Source organism: Apostichopus japonicus, chromosome 15, assembly GCF_037975245.1.
Source record: "Apostichopus japonicus isolate 1M-3 chromosome 15, ASM3797524v1, whole genome shotgun sequence".
NCBI lineage: Eukaryota > Metazoa > Echinodermata > Holothuroidea > Aspidochirotida > Stichopodidae > Apostichopus > Apostichopus japonicus.
This window is the reverse complement of record NC_092575.1, coordinates 20968326-20992866: the sequence shown is the minus strand read 5'-3', so window position 1 is coordinate 20992866 and position 24541 is coordinate 20968326. Positions and strand designations below refer to the sequence as shown.

At 36.7% G+C, this 24541-nt stretch overlaps 2 protein-coding genes across 2 annotated transcripts in view; one reads left to right on the top strand and one right to left on the bottom strand.

Moving 5' to 3' along the window:
- Positions 1-11836, top strand: part of LOC139981637 (branched-chain alpha-ketoacid dehydrogenase kinase-like) — a 21089-nt gene extending 9253 nt beyond the window's left edge. Inside the window, exons 4-11 of the mRNA XM_071994175.1 lie at positions 361-519; positions 1115-1234; positions 1792-1890; positions 2489-2562; positions 3320-3448; positions 5350-5439; positions 7104-7262; positions 8350-11836. Of these exons, the coding sequence (XP_071850276.1) occupies positions 361-519; positions 1115-1234; positions 1792-1890; positions 2489-2562; positions 3320-3448; positions 5350-5439; positions 7104-7262; positions 8350-8494 (975 nt within the window). The 3' untranslated portion in view covers positions 8495-11836. The remainder of the gene's footprint in view (positions 1-360; positions 520-1114; positions 1235-1791; positions 1891-2488; positions 2563-3319; positions 3449-5349; positions 5440-7103; positions 7263-8349) is intronic.
- On the bottom strand, positions 11408-24541 carry LOC139981639 (uncharacterized). The gene is made up of 4 exons (XM_071994177.1): positions 24308-24541; positions 22285-23017; positions 21630-21863; positions 11408-19272 (listed from the first exon to the last, which is right to left on the bottom strand). Exons 1-3 carry the CDS (start codon positions 24428-24430, stop codon positions 21637-21639), a joined length of 1083 nt encoding a protein of 360 aa, XP_071850278.1. The 5' UTR covers positions 24431-24541; the 3' UTR covers positions 11408-19272; positions 21630-21636.

The window sequence follows — 24541 nt, the reverse complement described above, 5'->3', positions numbered from 1 at the left end:
CACTAGTGTACAGTCAATACATACAGCTACGATCAATACCCACAACACAGTGTACATAGCAGCGATGGACATCTCAGGTCAAGATAAAAGATAATAAGGTATCATGGTTCATTACTGTCTGCATTTTGTAGCGACAAGAAAAACTTCACTTGCAAGCAACGGAAAGTTAACTTTTTCAGAGCGTGGCTTGCGGTTTGGGGCGAGTCTTCAATGCCTTTTACTACAGTACTACATAATATAAATAACCACAAGTGTTTGGAGAGGTGATGGTTTAGTTCTTGTTTATCCTTAATGGAATGCATATATATTAAATGAGGCTTTAATACATATCTATTGTTAATTCCCCCTCCTCTTCAACAGAGAAGCGCTCAATATCTACACAAAGAACTACCTGTTCGTGTAGCCCATCGCATTGCAGAGTTCAGGGGTCTGCCCTTCATCGTTGGATGCAATCCAACCATCCTCCATGTTCATGAACTCTACATAAGATCTTTCTTTCTTCTGTCTGAGTTCCCACAGGTGAGAACCAGGCTTCACTATAAAAAATTTCCCTCAAATGTCCCCAAATTTGTCTCTGGTTGGATTGAGCACAGCCACCTCCGTAAAGAGTGTGGGGACTGTGGCCTAAACTTGTGATTTGTTTTCATGATGTATACATTCACAGATTTTGACAGTAGGTTTTGGGCGGTGGGGAGGGAAGAAGTTGGGGAGGGACAGGGAAGAAGGTGGGGAGGGGCAGGAGAGATTGGAGGACGGTGGATGTATATGGAAGGGAAAGCAAAACTTTTGGAGCAACTTTTGGTTCGAACCCATACCTCCCACTTTTCATGCAGACACCCTAACCACTAGGCTATGGATGCTGATTGTATGTCCAGAGGTTCAAAACTGGTAAGGAAGGTCAATATATATGTATATAAGTAGTTTGAATTTTCTCATAAAACAGCAAAGATTTGACTTTACTCAATGATGATATTAAAGGCAAGTAGCTACCCGGCCTGTACATGGTATAGTGTATAAGTTTCAGGATTGCCACATTTTTGGGGAACAGCTGTTCTACGGAAAACACATGCAGCTGTTACTTATTTCTGGCTCTTTATGTGTTTACCTCTGGCAGATTGATAGCCTAGCAACCGAGCAGAGGTACTCTCGTCTAGTCAGAAACTTGCTAGATGATCATAAAGATGTGGTCACCCACTTGGCCGAGGGCTTCAGAGAGAGCCGCAAACATATCAAGGTCAGTCAGATTTTGTTTAACATGTACGGTGTAACAAAGGAAAGTTTGTCGAGGATATAGGCTAGCTTAGATAATATTTTCTATGGTTATGAAACATTTCATGGTCACACAAGTGACAAAGACTTTATCACTTTTAACAGTGTTGCGTTGCATAGTCAACAAACAACAAACCACTCTCAAGGGCTCTTTGATTGCATATTTTTGTGTTTTGATGGCCATGGTTGTCATGGAAACTAATATCTAATATGTAAAATGAGTTTATACAGGGTACTCAGATGCACCACTGAACTTGAGTGAAAAGTCATTTCATGTGAAGTGGAATCTGGGAAGCATACACACCATAGACGTAATTACTTTTACGACGTAGAATCTCGTTGATTATTATATATGTCCATATTGAGCAAAAAGATGCCATAATTTTGCAGATGTTTTCAGAAACTTAAAATAATTATGAAGCAATGAGTGATATTCATAATGTTGTTTGACAGCTAGACTGATGATGTTAAATTGTATGCATCTTGTTTCATTTCTAAATAATGTTTTTCTCTTTATTTCAGGACGAAACTCTGATCCATCGGTTCTTGGATCGTATTCTAACGTCTCGTCTTGGGATCAGGATGTTGGCAGAGCATCACTTGGCACTTCATCAAGATAGAGTAAGTCTTGCCGAGAAGTTTGGGAACCATACCGGGCTCGATCCTTAAAACATAAATTGGTTTTCATGTTGAACGTAGGAACGAGCATCTCATAATCGGTGTCACTGAAACAGCGATGACGTGATCGCCGCCGATCCGGTAGTCCTTTGATGGTCATGATTATACCAGCCGGTTGGAATGACAATTATTCGGACCGATACCTCGTCTACATCTCGTTGGATGTCCACACAACTGATACTATTTAAAGCATTTTGTTGTTTCCAAAGATGTTAACGTTTTCTCTTCCGAAATGGCTTTTTCTCTTTTTTTTTCCTCTTTTTTTTGGGATGGTGGAAAGTTATCCGGTTTAGTGATGTGAGAGATTCTATGTTTGTTAAAGTTCCTTTTTTTTCTAAGTTTGACATTCTGTTCCCGGTTTCTCTTCAGGACCTGTTGTTACCAGATAGAACGATCGTAAAACTGCTCTGTTGGCAGCCTTTTTTAGTAAAGTTTGAATCTACAGTCACTGAACAAGTGTTTTTTTTTTCCTTTTCTTTTTTTTCATGTTTCTCTTTCCCTCCACGCAGCAGTTTTGTTCCTCTTTCTTACAATTCCACAGCCCGACTTTGTGGGTATCATTTGCACCAAGGTGTTCTTGAAGAAGGTCCTCGAGAAGTGGGCAGACTTTGCAAGGTAATGTGAGAAAGAGAGAGAGAGAGATGGATAGGTAGAAAGGATGCATGCAGGATTTATGGGCTATAGAATGGTTTATTAAAAGAAGATGGGTATAACACTAGTCATCTTTGATGATGGTGATGATGATGGTGGTGGTGATGATGGTGATGATGATGTAGAGGAGTAGTAGTAGTGGTAGTAGTGGTAGTAGTGGTAGAGGTAGTGGTGGTAGTGGTAGTAGTGGTAGTGGTAGTGGTGGTGGTGGTAGTGGTGGTAGTAGTAGTAGTAGTAGTGGTAGTAGTAGTAGTAGTAGTGGTAGTAGTAGTGTTAGTAGTAGTAGTGGAAGTAGTAGTGGTAGTAGTAGTAGTGGTAGTAGTAGTAGTGGTGGTGGTAGTGGTGGTGGTGGTAGTGGTGGTAGTAGTAGTAGTAGTAGTGGTAGTAGTAGTAGTAGTAGTGGTAGTAGTAGTGTTAGTAGTAGTAGTGGTAGTAGTAGTGGTAGTAGTAGTAGTGGTAGAAGAAGAAAAAAATTGAAAGTTTTATTTCGGGAGAATTTGAAAATATCTTATAACAAGTGAGACGTTTCTTCATTTCCCATATTGTTGATTTAAAAGTTGCAAAATGTAAGGAAAGCTGCTAAAATCTTTGGGTTTCATTGCCTTGTCAGGCAATCTTTTCCTAAACTATGTGCTCCTGTAGGGTGAGGCGGTAAGGAATCCAATTTTTTTACAAACACAAACCTTCATAACCTATGTGTACAACAAATCTTGTTCCACAGAGAACAGTGCGAGCTGAGGTACGGTTACGCACCTCGAGTCCGTTTGAACGGCCACGTTGGAGCAATGTTTCCATACATAATTCAACCGTTGGACTACATTCTGCCCGAAATTATCAAGAATGCCATGAGGTGAGTTAAGTTGAAAGCCTTGGTGAACCTTCCATTTGGAGTCGCTGATTAGGCAGTATTTAAAGTTCAATTTTCGAAAACAGCTCATACGAGATCCTAAATTGGGTTGGGTGTGGTATTATTTCAAGCAAATTTTGTGGTAGCTTTCTGGTAATAGTTGGGAAGATTGCCTACCAATTGTAAACATTTTTCTATTCTACTCTATTTGATTGGGCTTCTCACACAAACACATGTGGCTGGTGCCATCCATGTTGATTATTGTAATGCAAAAGTGACATATTTGATTAAGAGTTACATTACTGATTCGTATGGGTATGACATTGTCCCAACTTCGATCGCTATTGAACAGGCCAATCTCAGTAACAATAACATGACATGAGCTTATACTGTGTGTGTCGTTATCAGTCAGTCATTGCTTAATTATGTAGTCAATTAACATTATTCCTGTTGTGATATTTTAATGTTTCCTGTTGCAACTGTCACATTGTCTGCATGGACTCGGTCGAATTTCATTAAGACATGAGTCAGTGCCATTAGACTTGAGTGTTTCATGTTCCTGTGCTGATTTGTATATGTTGGCATAAAGAGATCATGTAATTAGTATGTAATTTAGTAGGAAAGCATGAACATCGGATATTGAGGAACATGTCTATATCTAATTTTGACATGTAGACAACCTCTGCTATTGAGAAACATGCCTGTATCTAATTTTGACATGTAGACAAGAAATGAACATAGCTAACATAGAGAACATGTTGGAGCTTACAAGTCACCTTAGACTAGATTCAGCAGAAGGTGTGGGATAGGGGTTTAAAGGAAGTATTCCTCCCACCAAGCCCCACCCCATATGTCTACTTTTGGACAGTACCAAACAGATCGCTGATCGAAAGGCAAAATGCCCGGGCTTCTTCCAAATCCATTTCTAAATATGGCTCCCTATAGCTACTAGAGTGCTTCCTTCGCTAGGGCATAACAATGACAGTGCTGTGTATGTACATTCCATTAAACAGACATATATATGCAGATATATGCAAACAAGCGTGATAATGCTAACAATTGAAAATGACTTTAATACCATGACTTTGACCTAACTGTTTCTAATGCTCTTAAGATAACGGTAAATTGTTTGTTGACAAGTGTCACAAAGGTCGAGTCATTATCTACTGCCAGGGTGATATTGTTTTGTTTACTTACACCTATTGTTTCAAGCTTGCAAACTTATCAACAGCCTGAACCTGTTTCTCAGCTGTTAATAGTAGCAGGTTTTAAGGTTGGCATGTTTGTCTAGGTTACATATTCTCTTGTTTGTCTAGGTTACATATTCTCTTGTATAATACTTTCGTGGCAATAAGTTAGCTGGTATCATTGCATAGCAAACTGCTGTGCAAAATCACCAAATTACTGCATTAATTCAGACCTGTATCACAGATTTTGTGCAGTACAAAAACATCTGAGAAGAAAATTAGTCAAAGTCAGTTAATATATCACACGATACCAAATAAAAGAATTTATCCAAATTGAGGCTTATACCATCTGTGTTCAGTACAAATTGATCCAAAATGTTTTTTCCTGGCATAAGTTTACTAGTAAGAAAACAAGTTAAAATGGTATTAAACCTCCATGAAAAAAAGGCCTCTCTCACCATGTCATGTGAGACAATATGCGCTTAGTCAATCAGTTTCTGCCATCATTGACAATTAGCACAAAATCTTAATTAGGGACAGAAGTAGTCTCAGCCTTTATATAGATCGACCAGCTTCTGTCCTCATCACTCTGAGGAACGTACAAAAACAGGCCTGACTTGTTTGCTCTATGAGGCGTTGGTATTTCATTCTTTAGGAAGATTATGTTTCTGGTTTGAACTTTTACCAGTTGTGACATTTAATGACTCTCTCTTCCAGGGCTACCGTGGAGCATCACCTCAACACTCCCAACAATCTACCTGACATCGTCATAACAGTAGCCAACAACGATGAGGACTTCATTATCAGGTAATATTTACTGCCGTCTGTAACTCCTCGCTCTGAATAAGGAACTGGTATTTATATGTTTTGATTGTATGGTAGTTTGGTAGGCAGGTTTAATTGTATGTTTATGTTAGCAGGGCACTGGATACCCTCTCTAGTATAAGCTCATAGTCAAAGAGTTATTTGTGCAGCCCCGGGATCGATCCATATCTCTGAAGACTATATCTCATCTGGTAATTGTTTGCTACTTCTATTATGAGAGTGGTTTATTGGCAAAGATCTGTTGCCATGCACTATCTGGAATCATCCATTAAATTGATGGGGATGTGAGATTTTACTCTGTCTAGCAAGTTTCAAAGTCACTCTTGACTCAGGGGATGACAAGGATGAAAAGTTGTATAAAACATTTGATTTGGATGCATCCATTATATATTGAAATGGAAGGGAGAAGGGGGGGGGGGTGTTTGGTAAGGATAATGTTGTCCAGCATTTGCTGTGTTAACATAGAAAGTAGACTAATGGTTGTCTGTACTGTATAAGAATGGTATGGTCCAAGCTGATGGAGCCCATAAAATGTTGAAAGTATGAAGTTAGATAGATAGATTTAGATGAAATTGCTCTTGCCAAGACAGCATATAATGCTATGTATTGAAGCTATTTAAATGCCATTTTGATTGATAACATCCATACTGTGGACTGGTATTGCCTTGTGTCGGTGGATCAGGGTTCCAGCTAAGGGAGCTCTCCTCCTTAGCAAGATACTTGATATCAAAGTTATGAGTAGTGGAATTATGTTTTATTATTTCTCTTTGTAATCCTGAGTTAAAGTTCAGCTGGTAATCATTTTGATTTTTTTTCAATAAAATGACACCTGTTTAGCAGAATCTCTGTATTTTTTTTTTTTTTTTTAAACGGGCTGACCAGGGTAGCTTGACTGAGGAGAGAACAACAGTTCTGTGTCCATATTATTCAGTTTGACTCCCAAGTCAAGTCACCTTGTAAATTATTTTCAAAAATGGTTCATGAATATTAGGGTTGTCTTTCTTATGCAAAAAAAGCCCCATTCTCTCTCTCTGAAGAACGTAGATAATATCACGGAGAGGAGTGCAATTGTGTGTCTACATATTTTATTTTTATTTTTTTTAGTTTGTAGTTTGATCTCAGACTCCTGCAGGCCCTTGAGAACAAACACATTTAATCCGGGTGACGTGACGAAGGCATCCGATTTTTGTCGGAAAAATGTTTGGTGTTCTGTAAGAATGATGAATAATAATAATTATGGACATTTATAATGCGCCGGTATCCGTCAAAAGAGACGCTCATGGCGCAGTGACACAAACAGTGAGACAGCAAAACAAAAAACAGTAAACATAGTACAAGACAAAAATGCAAGCAAAAATGGGCAACAGTGAACAATTAATTAAACAGTTTTCATCAGATGAGTCTTGAGAGAGGGTTTGAAAGAAGCAAGAGATGGACTGTGTTTACATGTTCTGGAAGGCTGTTCCACAGAGAAGAGGCAACAGCAGCAAAAGCTCTTTTGCCCCATGATCGATTTGAGTGATTTTCACACAGAAGTAATTTATTGTGTGATCTCATGAAACTGCGATTTACGTGATATGGTTGCAGAAGTTCTGACAAGTAAATGTCAAAGTTCTAACAAAATAGAGGATCTTTTTATCTTACAGGGTGTCAGATAGAGGCGGTGGTATTCCTCATAACACCTTCCCCAAAGTGTTCCAGTATCATTTCACCACAGCCGAGGACAGTACGGACCGAAGGCTGACCGGAGGAACGTTTGGCGCATTTACCTCAAACACTGGACCAACCGCTGGACCACTCTGCGGGTGAGTTCATTATTTGACCAAAAAGTTGTATTTCGTTACAACAAAATCTCATCAATGCGAAAAATATTTGGGGTAATTAACCAGTGTGTTATAGGGGGTGGGGGTGGGGGTGGGGGAGGTGAATTGGTTCTATTACACTGGTTGGATGAATAGCCTCTTGCATTGTAGTTTAGATTTACCAAGATAAAGACTGTTAATTGTCAGCTTCATGAATGTACATTTCGTTTGATTATAGCCGCTGAACAGAAAATTTAAAATATCGTACAAGGTTTGCTGACGGTTTCCTGTTTTAGACATTTTTTGTCAGTTGAAACTTTGTCTACCGCTTTCATTTGGCTTATAGTCAGCAATAGATGGCAGGTCAAGGATTTTTTTGAAAAGGGGTTTGGTGTGGGGGGGAGAGAACTCAATTTTCAATTTCAATTTCTTTATTCCAGTATAAATTACAAAATTTATAAATAGGACACATAATAATGATACATAAAAGACGTAAAAATGTACAATCATGAAAGCTAGAACAAATAAGTAATAAGATGGAGGATTAGATATTGAAAGGTTTATTACAGAGATTCTAAGAACCCATTTTGAATATGTATGGCTGCTATGCAGATAAATGAGTTCTTAAAAAGCATAATTCTAAAAGTTGGCAAGATAGTAGGATTTCGTATATATTGTACTTGTTAGTTCTATTGCATAGAGAGATCAACTCGGAGTGAAGTGGGTGATCTTTAGAACTATGTATATTCTTAGCTAGTCTAGAAATATTGACAGATATCTATTGAACTACCAACATAGTGCATGATAAAAACACTGGTAAAGTGTAAGGACTGCATGCACAAAGCATGCTCAATCTCAAAATTTCAGGTTGGGGGGGGGGTAGGGCAAGGGGAGGTGGGGGATATACTCTCTGAATCCACCCTGGTCAGTGACTGATTCCATTCACACGAACTGGAACAGCCCTTTGTCCAAAATTCACAGTGTTATTAATTACAGCTGTTGATGGTAAAAACTACAAGCATTTGTTTTTAAAACACAGGTTTGAAATGTCTTCCCATAACCAGCATAACCGCTTTTGTTCCTTACGTAGGTTTGGCTTTGGTCTACCGGTCTCCAAAGCCTACGCAGAATACCTGGGAGGCTCTCTGACCACCCAGACTATGCAGGGAATCGGTACGGACGTGTACCTGAGACTACGTCACATTGACGGCAAGCACGACAGCTTCAGAATTTAAATCAAGACACGCCTGACCGGCGGCTCTCCTCCTCATTGATGTTCGTCGCCCTCTTTATCCCCGATATTTGAATTTGTGATGTCACAAATGTACAATGCATGGTGGTTTGTGGTTGAAATGTATTTTTACCTCTCTGTCAGAAGTTTTCAGCGTTTATACCACAATCATCAGAAAAGCATAAATTAAAGTGAAAGTGTGTGATAGTTGTCCTATGTATATATGTGTGAATCTCTTTATTATATTACTACGTTGCCCAGGCAACGTCACAGTGTTTTTTTTTTCATTTTGCTTTCCCGACTCGCTATATCACCTCTGTATGTTTTGTACAAAGCTAGTAGAACCAGCTCATTTGCGTCCAAAGAAATACGTGGTCTCATTATTCTCATGGGACATTGCCCAATTTGACTTGTAACCATTAACTAAGCTGCATGAAAGTATAAAGTGTCATTGATAGCTTGCAAATATTCAGTAGGAACCAAAAGAGAGAAATGTGAGACAAGAAAGAAGGTGAATAAAATTCATTTGTCTTATTTCCAACAGAATTCCAAAAATTTAAAAAATCCAAAAATTTAAAAATCAGCTGTTCCAGTTTATTGTTTTTAAACTTTTTTTTATTATTATTATTATCACCATTATTATTAGTCTCAATATATATTTATGAATGCTTATGTGACTTAAGTCATTCCCTAGTCTCTAGAATTGTCTGTATTTCTTTGATATATAATTATTCATTAGTGTATTGCTCTTTTTTGTCAATGACAGAAATACTCCTTGAAATGTGAATTCTTTTTTCGCTGCATTAATTGTCTGATATTACATACCACTTGCCATATTCTTATATTGCATTTAAATGGAGTAAAATAGCTGCTCTTGTCAGAGTCATTCTGGGATTATTACCATTATTATTATTATTATTATTAATATAATTATAATTATCTGGGATTCTTGGGCACTTACCATATTTTACAATTAATGAATGTTTACTTTCATACTCTCCAAGATTATTATTAAGAGATGTCCTTCGTGGTGGCTCAACGTCAGAGTCTTTTGAACTGTACCTGTTATCCTGATATTATGCCCAAACATTGGACAGAAGTGTGCTTAAGAATGAAAACCCAAGGCCTAGCTGAACTATAGCAGTATGTAGTTTTGAATGGTGTTAGATAGATATACCTACATATATAAGTTGAAGTTTGGATTATTTCAACCCTTGCAGTATGCCAAGACTTTTGAGTTTATCGCTCACAGTTAATAACCCAATAACTGTACGGGACTGAAATGATCTGGGTGGTGAAGAAGCTGGCTTGTTTTTGTTTTGTTTTTTTGTTAACATCTCATATTTTGAGGTGATAGTTTACATCGGTGGAAATATTTGTGGATTTAAGTGAGTCACATGAAGGGAACAAATTTTTTTTCCTTCTGGTCCTGGTTTTGTGACTGTATGTCCTTAACTGTAGGGAATTTCAAAAAACAAATCATGCATAATGAAACAAGACTATACATCAGCTCAGTGGATTGGGTATTAAGGTTTTCTGGTGGATATTTTTTTGTATTTTTTGTTCCACCATCTGTAAAAGCAAAGCACACAACTTTCAAAACAGTATTTTCATTCATTCAGTTGGTTGATGTTTGGTTATTGAAAGTAAGCTATTTTTAATATTCCCAAATTATTTATGAAAGAAAAATTAAAAATTTCTTCATCATAATAAGTGAACTGAATCAAATTGTGTGTTTTATTAAATCTTTGATCACACTCTCACAGCAAAACCACCTCACATTGTTGGTAAATGTAAAAAAAAAATAAGGAACTCAAAAATGGTAAGAACATCTAAGGGGTTACTCTACCTTTTGGCAAATTGGAAAGCACAGGGAAAAATTAAATCTATCGACTAAATACGCTCAGTTTTCATGAAGAGTTATTTTGCTGTGAGTCCATTTTAAATTTTATTGAAGAGTGGAAGGGTCTATGGGAGAAACATTAATTCTTGTAAATATATATTTCACGTTCTTTTTTTTTCTTCTTTTGCAAAATTCTTTTTCTTTTATATTCAATAACTTATTCATAGATTATCACTCACAAAATATGATTGATATCTGTGAATAATTTTGTGGGTCATCTCGGGCAGACTGTCAGGCCCTCCCACCCCCACCGGTTCCTTGTCTTTTAATATATTAGCGTCAATGAGGTTGGGGGGCGTCGGAGGTGATGGAGGCATGTTTTTATGTTTCTGAAACATTTCTTAAGCAGAAGGTGGTGAGATGCTACTTCCAATTGAGATTGTGATTGCAAGCCTGTCTGTCTGTCTGTAAAGTTATTCAAATTTTTTCTTTGCACCACATGTGACCTGTTTTAAGTTCACTATGGATGAGTTATTTTATCATACCTCATTGCTTATTTTAGCATCAAAGACTTAATGAAATTGTCCTTTTTACAGATTTCAAAATATTATAAGAAACAGAAGGGTAACATAAGAAATCTGTAAAAAGACCAGTATTACCTCAAGTTTCATGGCAGGGTAAAAACTGCTAAAAATTTGTGTTCTCAAAAAAAAAACAGGTTGTGAACTTAAAATGTGTTCTGCTATAGGTTTTGAACCTACAATATTCTCCTTGTCAATTAAGATATTTTAAGTTATTACTAAATAATACCTCAATGAATGGGGAAACAAAAATACTGTTGAGCTATGGCTGTAAATGAATGCTTGCTGTAATTTTGCAAAATGAATCACCATTTTTGTTTTTTTAATTTGAGATCAGGGAAATTGAATGGAAGTAGCTGGTGACTTATTAATTTCTCTTGATTAATTTTCATTGTATACATCCTTTAATTTTCTTGTCAAGCCTTCAAGATGGTCTTAACTTTCGGAAGTAATTTTGTTTCATACCATGTAGTGAGGAACTGTTTTGTAGATAGTTGATTACTACTTAGTTGGGTGCATACAGTAGTACCTCACACCCTCTATTGAATCCTGTCGAATGTCTATAGGATCATGTGTGTAGTGTTTGTTCCATTCAGCATCCCTTGTATAAACCACTTTTCCGATGTACTGCGAAGTTGAGAGAATTGGCTCAATATTGGCAATCGTGCAGAAATGTTCAGTCTCCATTCTTGTGGGACATTTGAAAGAAAAAAAAATTGTAGTGGGTTGTGGTGGGTTGAAGTGGGTAGTCGGTTGTCATAGTGGGTTCTTGCATCATGCAGTACTTGCTTTATTTTGGGCAGACTTTACTGCACAAACTGTTTTGTATGTTTTTCCTTCTTTTTGTTCAAATGGAGAAATAAAAAAAAATTAACACTTCTTTTAATCTTCCTTTAAGCAAAGTAATAAACGTAACTTCTTACTTGTTTTGCTTTTCTGTTCTCTGTTTTATCTTGCAAGATCGACAGTTATGCAAAGGTTGACCATACAACAGCAACTCAGAAATACCATCCCATGGTTTATTCATAAAACATTTAACTCTTCTGTGGTGTTTGATCCATATATGGCAGGTCTTCCTTCCCACCCCCACCCCTCCCAAAACACACAAATTCATTTTACATGAATATTTTCATTTCCTTTATCCTTATGAAACAAAACTCAACCAGAAAGCCAGCAGGCTTAGTGATTCCTTGCATTATTATAAGTTTGTACTGTATATGGAATCATCTCATTGATAGAGCAACTGAGGAAAATTTGTTCTGAAGTCAAAGTACCAGAACATCTGAAAAGGGTTCCTGATATTAAACTTTATCATTGCAAAGGTATTACACTTCTGAAATGTGATGACAGAAATATATTTGTGGGAAACCCTCTCAGCCACTTAAAAAGAGGAAAAGTCAAAGCCTATGACACAGAAAAGTCATTCACAAAGATATGTCTCCAGACTTTGACCTCAAATGACCTTCAATCAGCATCATAATTGGGCAAATAGTTGGACAATATCCGTCACTGAATGTACTTGTTGAAATAAACAAACGTTGTGTATGGACAACTGTAATGCGATAAGGTCAAGTGTTCTGTGTCAAAATAAATCCCTGAGGTCTTTAATATTGATAATTCAGAGCATTTTAAGATATTGTGAAGTAATTTCTGACTAAACCTAGATACAAATGACATCTTTAAACATGTACCAATTAAGTATGGTGAGAGCATGGATGTATTTCAAGATAGTGAGAATAATGATTACCCTGACATGGTGTAAACTTTCAGGAATTACTAGTTGAATTCTTGAAAATAAAAATCATTCTCAACTTCATAACAACAAGTTCAATTAAGGTCTGACAATTATGTGCTTTGTGCCTGTACACCATGTCCTTGCACAAAATGTCACACTGAAACCAAAAGCTTATTTACTGACCACTCCTTAACTAAAAAGAAAGGTTTTCAGGGGTTGATTACTGCCAGCTTTAAACAACCATTGACTTGAAGCAAATTAGAAGTCTCAACTTGAAAGCAAATTTATCCAGCTACGGTGCTTTTAAGATTTTTTTTTACACTTCCCCCTTGCTGACCTTTGACCTTCACAACTAATTCCTAGGCTCTTGTACTCACTATAGGAAAGTCATATGACATCTGATGAAACTGCCTTTCTTATGTCATGTTTAATATTTCCAGAGCGTAACCTCTGCTCAGCCCAAAGGACACATACCCTCCACCAAAAACAATAGAGTTCTTGTACTCATTATTGGGAAGTTATATACACCAGCTACTGCAGTTTGCTATCTGGAAATATTGTGTTTACAGTGTTCAAGTTTGACACCTGGTGACCTTAAATGAACTCTGACCTACATCAAATTGTGTACACACTATACAACATACAAGGCTATCATATATGAGCTCCTTTCATGTTCTGGTTCTGGAGATATAGCACTTTTGATGTGTTCACATTTTGCCCACTGCTGACCCCAAATGACCTTTGACCTCCACAACAATCAATAGGGTTTACTAAACTACTGGAAATTCATATGCCAATTATAAGAACTGCATAGGCAACCTTCCTTGAGATATTGTGTTTACAAGGTTTTCCCTCTGTTGACCTCAAATGACCTTTGACATTGTCATTCTTGTGTTATTGTGTGAAGAATGTCTCAGACTTCAATCCATGCTGACCTCGAATGACCTGTATTACAAACAACAATCAATCCCAAACCAGTTCTACCCAAGGGGAACTTACATGTATACCAAATATGAAATGTACCTCAGTTATCCTTCTGAAGTTAAGAGCGTTTATGAGCAAGTGTCACATACACACGCAATCACCATCGAATAGATTCCTTCTGCCTTCGGCAAGAATTTTAAAGTAAAGAGTTCAAAAATTAGATAAAACAATTTACATCTCTTTGGAATATGTGTAAAAGTTTCTTTTATTTCAACTAGCAATGATGAGAATAATAAATAACTATATATCCTTGTAAATAATAATTTATGATAAAATAGACAATTATCCAGTTGTGCATGCATAACTTTTGTACATTGATTTGGCAAAGACAAAACCACCCATTCTTGTATTCAAACAATCTCGTTTGCTGGCACATGCGGATCGAGGGCTTTTCCATAATTTTTTTAAAACTTTCACAATTTTTGTTACAATGTCTTGGATACTTGTAGCACAATTTGCTGTCTTGGCAGGTGAATAGTACTCATGTTCAACATTTTAGTTCCTACTCAGAAACCTGCTACAAGTTTAAGATCATAAATTCAGTGAGGGCATTCCTACCCCCACCAGCTGTTAGAACAGAATGGACGTAACAGTTTGTGTTAGTTTCTCACATACAAATTTGAACCCATCACACCCCAGCAGTGTCATTCTTATGGTGGGGTTTAACCACTCAGGTTCTTAGAGGAAGCATTACAGCATGTGACTCCGATAAACAAGTCTTCAGGGAACTTTACGAACAAATGAACAGTGTCAGTATTCTCATGTAATCAATTATAAAACACTGCACCTTTTCTTTGTTCTAGTAGGGTGTAAGTGCTCCAACTTTGTAAGGGAAAGCATCAGATGTGACCCACCACAACCCTTCTCCACCCCCCCCCCTTTCCCCAGTTGTCTTGGTATGACAGATGACAGATCAAAGGAAGGTTAATATGAAGATGACCTCATTCCATTAAAATCTGATCATTACATTTTTAAACCATTCACTTAATTTTTAAGTTCTGCTTTTAAATGCAGAAGTAGAATTAATACTGGCAGTATGATTATGAAATGTAGATTAAACAGTTTTGAGTTGTAAAACCTGGTACATTGTCCTCAATAAAAATGAGTAATGCCCTTGATACAAAAAAAGTATCAATTGTTGTGAATAATATTGAAAGTTTCAATCTGCAATATTTTGTTATGATATAGAGTCTATATGAAACCGTCTAAATATCTGTAAAGTCAGACATAATGCCTTTGAAGACAACCCCCCTTGCCCCCCCCCCCCCCAAAAAAGTAACAAATTTCATTATTTTAATGCTTAGACAATTTAACATTTCTGACGCAAACCTTGAACCTATTAATGTTCAGTAAACATCAGTTTTGACAACACAGACTGAATTAGCATCATCATTTTTTGATGAGTCTTTTTTTACTTTTTCATCCTAATTAATTATTCTTTTTTAGACAGATCCATGAAATTTTTAATTAATCCAAATGTCACAAAGACTCATCATTAAGTCGAATGCTGAAAATTGTGGATTCAAAATACTAGTAAAGTTCACAGGCTGAAGTGATTCCTTGCCACATTTGAATATTCAATAGTAACAATGCACACATAATATTTCAAGTAATGATGAGTCGATGTTAAATGGAAGTCATCAGCAAGTTTCTTCAGTATATAAAGTTTATGACTTATTTTACAAATTAGCACAATTTCATAATCCACAGACAATGCCCTCCATAGAAAAGAAACAGAATGAGCCTCTTTTATTCATAAAAGTGGATTCACCATCGACAAATTAATGACGTTCATCCAAGCCATACTTTTGCAGTAAGCATGAGCTGTTGCCTTAATGATCTTCAACCTTACCAAACTAACACAAACATTCCTGTACTTAGTTAGATCTACAGACTAAATATGAAGTTCATAAAAAGGCCGTCCTTTCCCAGTTACGTTTAAAGTTGATCAGACTTTAACCATTGTCAATCAGAAATGGCCTTTAACCTCTGCTACTTTGCATAGCATTTTTTATACTTATGAAGGTGGATCAACTTGCCAAGCATAGAGTTTGTACTATAAGCTTCACTTCTGCAGTTGTGTTGACAAGGTTTTCAGGCTGTTCTTAGCAACAAATGAAAGTCAACCTCTACAGAAAGATGCCAAGGCTCTTGAACTTAGTAAGAATTTCACGCATCTCGACGTTACATGATGAGTTATGGTGTTAAAAAACCAATTGTTTCATAAAAAACACACACACTCAATCCATCACTTACAGAATACAGTTATTCCTTATTGTTATTCCTTATTGTTATTCCTATTGTTAAAAATAAACAATTTTGAAAAATACATGCACAGACACTATGCTAAAAACCAACCTATTGTTATTCCTTATTGTTATTCCTTGTTGTTATTCCTTATTGTTATTCCTATCTTGTTAAAAATAAACAATTTTGAAAAATACTTGCACAGACACTATGCTTTGCTAAAAACCAACCTACAACAGACACTTTTGACGACAATCATTTTCTTGCAACTTTTCTTCAAAAAGGGAAGAAAAAAAATAAGTAATGTAAAACAAACATTTTTTTTTCAAAAGAAATAAAACTTGGAAAGACAAAGTACCTGACTAAACAACTCAAAATTTTACTGACATATGAACATTATGATTTCATGTCAGTACATATTACTTCAGTGGATGACAAAAAATGCAAATAAAACATAAATAAACATAATGGAAGTAATTTGGATAGCACTGTCTACTCACTGGGAAGCCCTTGAACAAATCTACTTCAGAAAATATCCATAAACATGATTTAAAGTTTTACAAAATTGTCCCCTCTTAAATCTGACAACAAGTCTGGATAATGAAATGTTTAGAAATGTGTGGAATCATTAATTTGTTCCATAAGGACATCATTTGATGAAAATCAGAAATCCAACAGTTTTATTGATTCCTTGCCAAATTTTGTTAAGAGAAAATTTTAATGTATGACTGTACACAAGATCCTTGCACTTGATATTAACGATGGATTCACCAGGTATGAAGTGGATCCAAGTTTTACTTTTGTTGTTATTCTCAGGTTTTCAAACTGTGACCACTGTCGGACCTCAAAATGACCTTTTACCACATCAACATTATTGCTCAATAGTGTGGACCCACATACCAAGTATATAGCTTGTTCATGCCTTAAATTACGTTATGAATCGTCACATAGAAACACACAAACACAAGTAGCTGTATATAGCTCGTGAGCTACCTATTAAAGTCTACTCATATGTAATACAAACAGCACCCGATGCGACCTTTAACCCATTCCTAGTCAAGGTTAAATAAGAAAAAAATTGTATTATTAATATGTTCTGATGAGTAAACTATCTTCCTATCTCATTGGTGATCAAGCAAAATTCAAAGCAGACTAGATCCAGCCACAGTCACAGCTACTATAGTACTTGAACCTTAATAAGCATGTGGGACTGTGGTATCCATTTTATTAGTATTTTGTTGTCTTTAATGTCCCAGTCTGTTTGCTGTTCATGATTTGCTATGTCATATTAAATTACTTATAGCAGCACCACGAATAGCAGTTTAAGGATGACTTTTAAGCAGAAGATTAGTCTTTGATATTTCACAGTCCAAGCATTTTGCCCTAAACATTAAAATGTACCAACTACTTGTACTTCAATAGAAAAGAATATCTGTTCACAGGGGACATTCTGTGTGTGCAGACAATCTTGGCAAAGAAATGATTTAAACATCTGATAAGTCGATATTTACGTGGAGTCAATAAAAAAAATAGTAAAGAAAAATAGAGCCCACGATACTGAAGACGTAACAATGAATTTTACACGTGGTATCCTTGAGTTGTGAGTCTTTGGACGAAATCTGATATCTATGGCAGTATTGAGATTACAGAGGAAGGTGATAGTAAAAAATGTATTTATACAAGACAGTAACAATCTATATAACGACATTAAAAACACACAGTAACGAATGAGCTGATTATGAAAAAAGATCATACCAAAATATTTAGGTAATTCTAAGCAGGGTAATAAGTAGTACTTATAGCTGCACAAGCTGAGAATGAACAGATACCAAAACCATGTAACACACCGTACCACGTAACACACGTACCAAGTTAACCAAGTAACACAGGGTACCACGTAACACAAGTACCATGTTGACCACGTAACACAGGGTGAAAAAAGACACCACATCCTGTTGCTATACGGTATATAGCTTGTGTGCTATGTAAGTCAAAATTACAAGTGATACAAACTACCAATGAGACCTCTGAACGATTCCTGTTCAAGGTTAAATTAGGAAACAATTATATCATTAAACATGTTCTGATGAGTCAACTGTCTTCCTATCTCATTGGTGATCAAGCGAATTTCAAAGCAGACTTGATTCATCCAACGGTCACAGCTTCTCCAGTACTTGTACCTTAATAATCATGTGGACTGTGGTACCTCTACATTGTGAGGCAACAAATATATATATGACTGTTAGAACTTAGCATTACATAGATGGAACTGAACAATAGAAACTGGTGGTATGAAATTCACGAAAGAGCCGTTGAAAAATACTATGGTACAAAACCCACCCATCGATATTACAAAAGTTTGATATCTCCAGTGTATATTGTATTACTGCAGAAAATGTCAAAAAGCGAGTGAAAGACACACACACACATATAAAAGAAAAACCAAAAATGACTTGATTTTGACATGACTTGAAAAAATAGCTCTATACAACTGTGAGAAAAATCACTCAATTCTTTTGGGCAAAATTAATTGGGCAGATAAATTCCATAGTATAAAACAAATAAAAGTTAACACAACACTGCATGGGTTTGCATGCAGGTGGGTGAACCCATTTTACTGACAACACATAAATATCTGTGAAACTAGAGCAGCTCTGACACAAAATCTCAATACTACCGTTTAATGCTGTTCGTGTACTTGGACGCACCCTCCCCCACCCCCCCCCCCAAAGTTGTCTGGTCCAGCAACTTACGATTGCATTCAGTAACCGGTCAATTGCAGGTATCACAGTCACATGAGCCCAGCCTGTTACATAATTAGGCAAGAGTATCGAGTATAGCTTGTGATCGACTCTGAACTTGGTACCTGATACTATCGGCTGGGATAATCGACACCGTTTACCTCTGTCACTCGCTATGCCAGGGGGCCTTTCAGAGGTCATAAACCTGTGCGATAGGGCATGTTAGACATGGCCAGAGATCTGTGTCTCACGCACCACAAGATAAGGCAGACATGTCCAGAAAGGCAACCTGCTGAAAAAGACAGGACACCCAAGCTACACACAAACTGCCAAATAACATGTTGACTTAGCGTTTATTGAAGACTGAGTAGTAAACAAAGTACCCCACCATTTTATGAGTTAATCTGACTCTCCCGTATTAGGAACTTGCCAGAAGCCACATCTTCAATAGGAAATTTGTTACGCAGATAAATAAACTCTTTAAATAAATTACACCATTTTAGTAACTAACATACTTGTTGTCTTACTGCTGAGCTGCTTGCGGACTTGTATTTTACCGTTCGTGGTTGTAATTTATACTGTCAGCTGATTGGATTCGGATTAGATGGTGGCCCTGGATAGTACCTCCTTTGTGAATATGGCTAATCAGGACTGCAACACAAAAAGAAAGGAAAACAATTTTTGTATCAAGAAATACAATCAAATTACAATTTAAATAGCAAAATAAACCCCAAATATAATTCAATTCCTTTTTGGAAGAAAAAAACAAACTAAAAAGTGCCCTTTTTTGGGAAAAATACACTGGACTTCCCATTTGTGTTAATGGAAAGTACCCTTTTTCACTTTTGTAAATAAAAGTGGCAAAGTGCTCTTTTGTTGGGAAATTAAGAGAGGTAGCTCTAGGTAAAAAGTACCATTTATCATGAGGAATATATAATTTTAAAAAAAAGTGTAATTGAAATGGTTTTATTAAAGATTGAAGGTATAGAAATCACCGAGGAACCATTCTGTCCATAACGTTTTCAGGTGAACTTGTGGTTAGGCTTCCTCAAACCAAGATCAAATTTTTTTCCAACCTATATGAAACACTCTACCACTACCACTGATGTTAAGGTACATATTTTTAAAGTTAGTTTCACAGCATGTGTTTAGCATCTTTCAATCCACTGTACTATAGTTTGCAAATAACTATAGAAGCAAATGAATCAATGCTTGGCAATTTCGTAAAAGTAGGAAAAAACTCTCATGAAACCAGTCTATGGTGTCCTTGTAACTTTATTATGCCAGCAAAAAGTGAAGAGTTTCCTTTTTCTTTCACAAAAAACTGTAGAGTATTTTATTTTATCACTCTTGTAACTGATACCTACTGATACCCTCAATACACGCTGGTATGCTTGACAATAGAAACATACACGCATTGCAACCTGATTAACAGAGAAACTTGAACTAATAAAAAATCCAGAGTGAGAGTATTAGCATAGGTGTAAAAGAGATAAGAAAATGAGATAAAAAAATGAAGAGAGATGGTACATGAGGTCCATATGGAAGAGACAGTAAATTCAGACAGTTTTCAGGATGGTATGGGGTAAATAATAACTGCACTACTTGCAGTGAAGCTTGGTAATATATGTACAGTATGTGCTGCAGATGGAAGTCCCATGCCGTCAGAGTATAGCACAGTGAATGTTATCCATACTCTGTATATATATACATATATATGTATATTTATATATATATATAGGTTGAGACTAGTTGAGACTAGTGGAACACTAGTAGTTGTTACTCAGAGTTTCACGCGTTGAGCGATCATCAGACAACTGTTTTTGCAGTTGTCTGATGATCGCTCAACGCTTGAGTAACAACTACTAGTGTACCACTAGTCTCAACCTATATGGTATGTTAATACTCCAATCGGTTGATGCTCTTCAGGAAATTAATTCATTTTAATAATCGCAATACATTTTATAACTCCATTTGAGATTTATGAGTACCATTAAGGTTCCTAGTTCTATTGTCTATATACACCAGCCTCATTAATTATAAATACTGTGTTCTTATGTCAAATGAAAATATGTGTGTAATTAAGTACTTGAAAACAGTACAGACTCCCATTTCATTACACACACAGTGTAATAGTCAATGAAGTTATTGTACAGTACAGTAGTTCAGTGCAAGTGAACTGCATCACCAATTTATATGATTTTCTACCAGAAATTGCAAGTTAGGAAAAAACACATGTAAGGTGTAAAAAGTACAAAAACAATTAATATAGATGAAAACCAGATATTTATGAAGTAGTCAATTTTGTAAATTTATACATCAACGTTAAACCATAGTTACTGTATGCTCTCAAACTGTATAAATATAGCTAGATCCATAGTCATGCTTTCATGTTATAAATATTGGAAGATCAGCTGTCATAATAGACAGACAGACAGACAAAAAACAAATAATGTTTACAGACAAATTAAATAATGTCAACTGCTCTGCAAAACAAATTGTGTTTACAATAAAAAAAAAAATTGGAAACGCCCCGTAAGTCAAGTCCTATAAGTACCATGCAATGTATTTTTCACCAAACAATAAATTTTGCATAAAAATAAAGAAGGACTGTCAATTGATATATTTCTGTTTCCCATCTCATGTTTGCATTCTCAAGTTTATGAACCCCCCCCCCATCTACTTTCACACAGTCACTCTTCTTTGTTTACAAGGACAGATTCCTATTGTTAGTATTTTTACTCCCAGGCCTATAGGGATTCTGTTCATTGCAGCCTAGAGTCTCTCTCATCAGGAAGAGCTTCTCTCTGTAAGACTTTCTGTGTTTCATACTTCTGCATATTTTTTCGAATGAATGTACAATTCCTAGCAGTTCTTTTGACTTTCTTTCTGGGCACCTGCCTATGATGTCGTTACAACCATTGTTGTTTTCATGGTTACACTGTACTTACTGAGTTTACAATTTTGTAAGTGAAACACGACCAAGTGTTTATCTTTATCTTACTAACCTTGAAGCTACCACATTATTTCACTTTCTTCTTCTTCATCTTCTTCTTCTTCTTCCTCAGAGATTCTTTCCCCTCTGCTATCGTCTGAATCGTCATCTGGCATGCCTGCCTCTCCATTCTCCACCAGGGGAAGAGTCAAGTAGCGTCTGTTATGGTTATGGCCACGTCTACCTAACCTATCCTTAATTCTCCGTGAACGGACTGGAATTTTGCCAAGTTTTGCCTTCAGTAGTGCTGTGGTATACCAAGACAAATAAACAATAAAGACACCACTATGAGACTTGACAAAACAAGAAATGAAAAGCAAGATTATCAGAAGCAACGCAAAGTACAAAAAAAAGTTAAAAGTTTAATATCAGACAATGTTAATTTGAATACAAAGCAAACAAATAGCCCTCGTCTTCGAGTGATTACTAACAAATATCCGTTCCAGTATCGAATCTGATTTGTCGAAAGTCTGTGATAATATAACAACATTTATGAAAACATTGGTCCAGGTTTAACATTTTACAGAGCAAAATTGATTTTTAAAGTGAATTACATTGTTAAACCTTTACAATAAAGGTAAATCCCATTTCTCCAACAATATCTTTTATCTCTAGCTTGGTTTACCTCTTCCCTGTCTTCGTTTCCCCCCCTCCCCCCCCTAATTTACCTTTGATGTCTGTCTTCCGCCTCGATGAAGACCTCTCTCTATCAATAAAGTCAGGATAGAGCATGGTATTCCTCTTCTTCCACAGACCGGTGTACAACACAGCAGATGTAAGGACTGTCAGAAGGAAGCCAAGACTGCCAAACGCCATATAGGCATCCCCATCTAACTCATAAGGTAGCCTGGATCCTGAGTTGCCCCCCTCACAACCCCCTTCCGTGATGCATTCTGCATTTCCAGTCCTGTTATTCTCCTTCGGTGATTCGCTCGAGACGCGGCTCGTTTCCGAAGAGTTTACTTCTGAGTCCCTCCTGAAGATCCTTCTTCGTCGACCCCTTCTTGCCCCAAATTTATGCTGAACTGAGAGTATTTCAGTGTTGGTTGTGTTATGATAATTCATTCCCTGTTGTAACTTTGAGCTGTCTTTTGAAACCGTTTCCGATTCCGTGAGAGTTGCTTCTACGCTATCGTTATGCGTCTCATCTCTTTCGTGACTGTTGAGCTGAATAGACTTTGGCCGGAATTTCCCCACACTAACCCCCTCCTCGAATGTAAGGGTGGACTTTGACCCAAACTGATCACACTTTCCGAATAGGCATCGACCAGCGTGGTCATATTTCCCAAATTTTAAAATCCGGCTCCGTTTATCCAGAGATCTCGGCCTGTCTGCAGCATACTGCAGTGATATTTTCTGTTTAATGATATTAAAAGGTTTTGGCGACGCTGTATGACTGCCCTGGAGAGGGAAAAAAGATAGATGATTCAGGAAGGTAGAAAAACAGATGCAATTTTTATAAAACATTGAAATGCAAATCAGACATAGGTCCACTGATGAGAGATGCTTGAAGTAGTAGGACAGTCTCAAAGATTCCTAAATTTAACTTTGCATTACTTGGTATTGCTTAGAGAATCATTGTGTATAAGTTCAGCCACTGAAATCACTGTGGTAATAAGCTTATTGGGTCTATCAGTGTCATAACATTTGAAGTATATATCAACAGAGATTTTCTAGTTGGTTTTAGTAACTTCTCTTGATGCTAATGTTCAAAACCAAATCCAATAATCAGGGTTCATATTTTATTTTTGAACGTTTTATTTTCTTCTTCCCATAACTACATTGAGTTTGTTAAACTTTAAATAATAACACAGTTTACGTGTATTCTTAAGTGCAACCGGGTACTTACAGTGAATGAGAATATACAACCAAAGAAATAATACATTATTTGGCTGCAGTTATCAATATGCCATGAAAAAGGTGAAAACCAGCTGCTGTATGGAAAAATTCTGTCACGCTAAGTTTCATCCTTATTACTCGGTCCGCATTTTAATACTTTACTTATTCCATGACTACACAGCCTCCTTTTGCCTTTTAGGTTGACCGCGACCGCCTTGTACTTCTTTATGTAATCCCTTATTACAAACACCTATGCCTTTTGTTAATTATAAGCAGCTTAACTTCCCTGACATAAGCTCAGTCTAACTATCCTTATCAACATTCTTTGGTACTTTCCCATGTTATTTTCATTATCCTAGATTTGGTATCCTAATATTAATGGGAAACCTAGGCCTAGTGTACATTAATGTATAAAAAAATAAAAAAATCAGCAAAAAGTAATCAGCCGAATGTACCGTGTGCAGAGAATAACTGAAACCGCCTAGCCTAGATGTGTAGACTAGTAGTAGGCCTAGTAGACTAATTCTTGCTTCCCTGTGCAATCTCCATAGAGGGCATGTATAGGCCTATAGCCTAGTTGGGTTCATTCAATCACTGAAACTTTGGCCATTACATTGATGTAGGATGTGTACAAAGGCAGAATGACTGTAGGCACTACAGACATGGAATGTTACCAAACCTTTGCCGATCCTTTCTGTTAATATACTATAGCCTAACTTAGGCCTAAGATAAGTGCTAGCCTAGGCATTTACTAACGCCTAACGTTACGGTTCGCATAGGCTAAACATTCATTCACGGTTGGATTATGAAAACCTGTCATTTCGGTTCACCAGCTCATTTGAGATAACTTACATGCAGGTCTCCCGCTAAACTCATATGAATGAGCAACGAGAGACTCAACTTAATGAGTTCCATCCCTTTGATCAAGATGAAAGATTGCCCATTGGAGTTACATAATAGCATCTTCTTCCACATAGGCCTAGTAACTAATAGATTTGCGTGGAGCGGCGATCGAGAGAGTACAATTCACAACACTGCATAAAATCAGCAAAATTTACGAGTCAGCGACGTACAGCAAACTTCAGT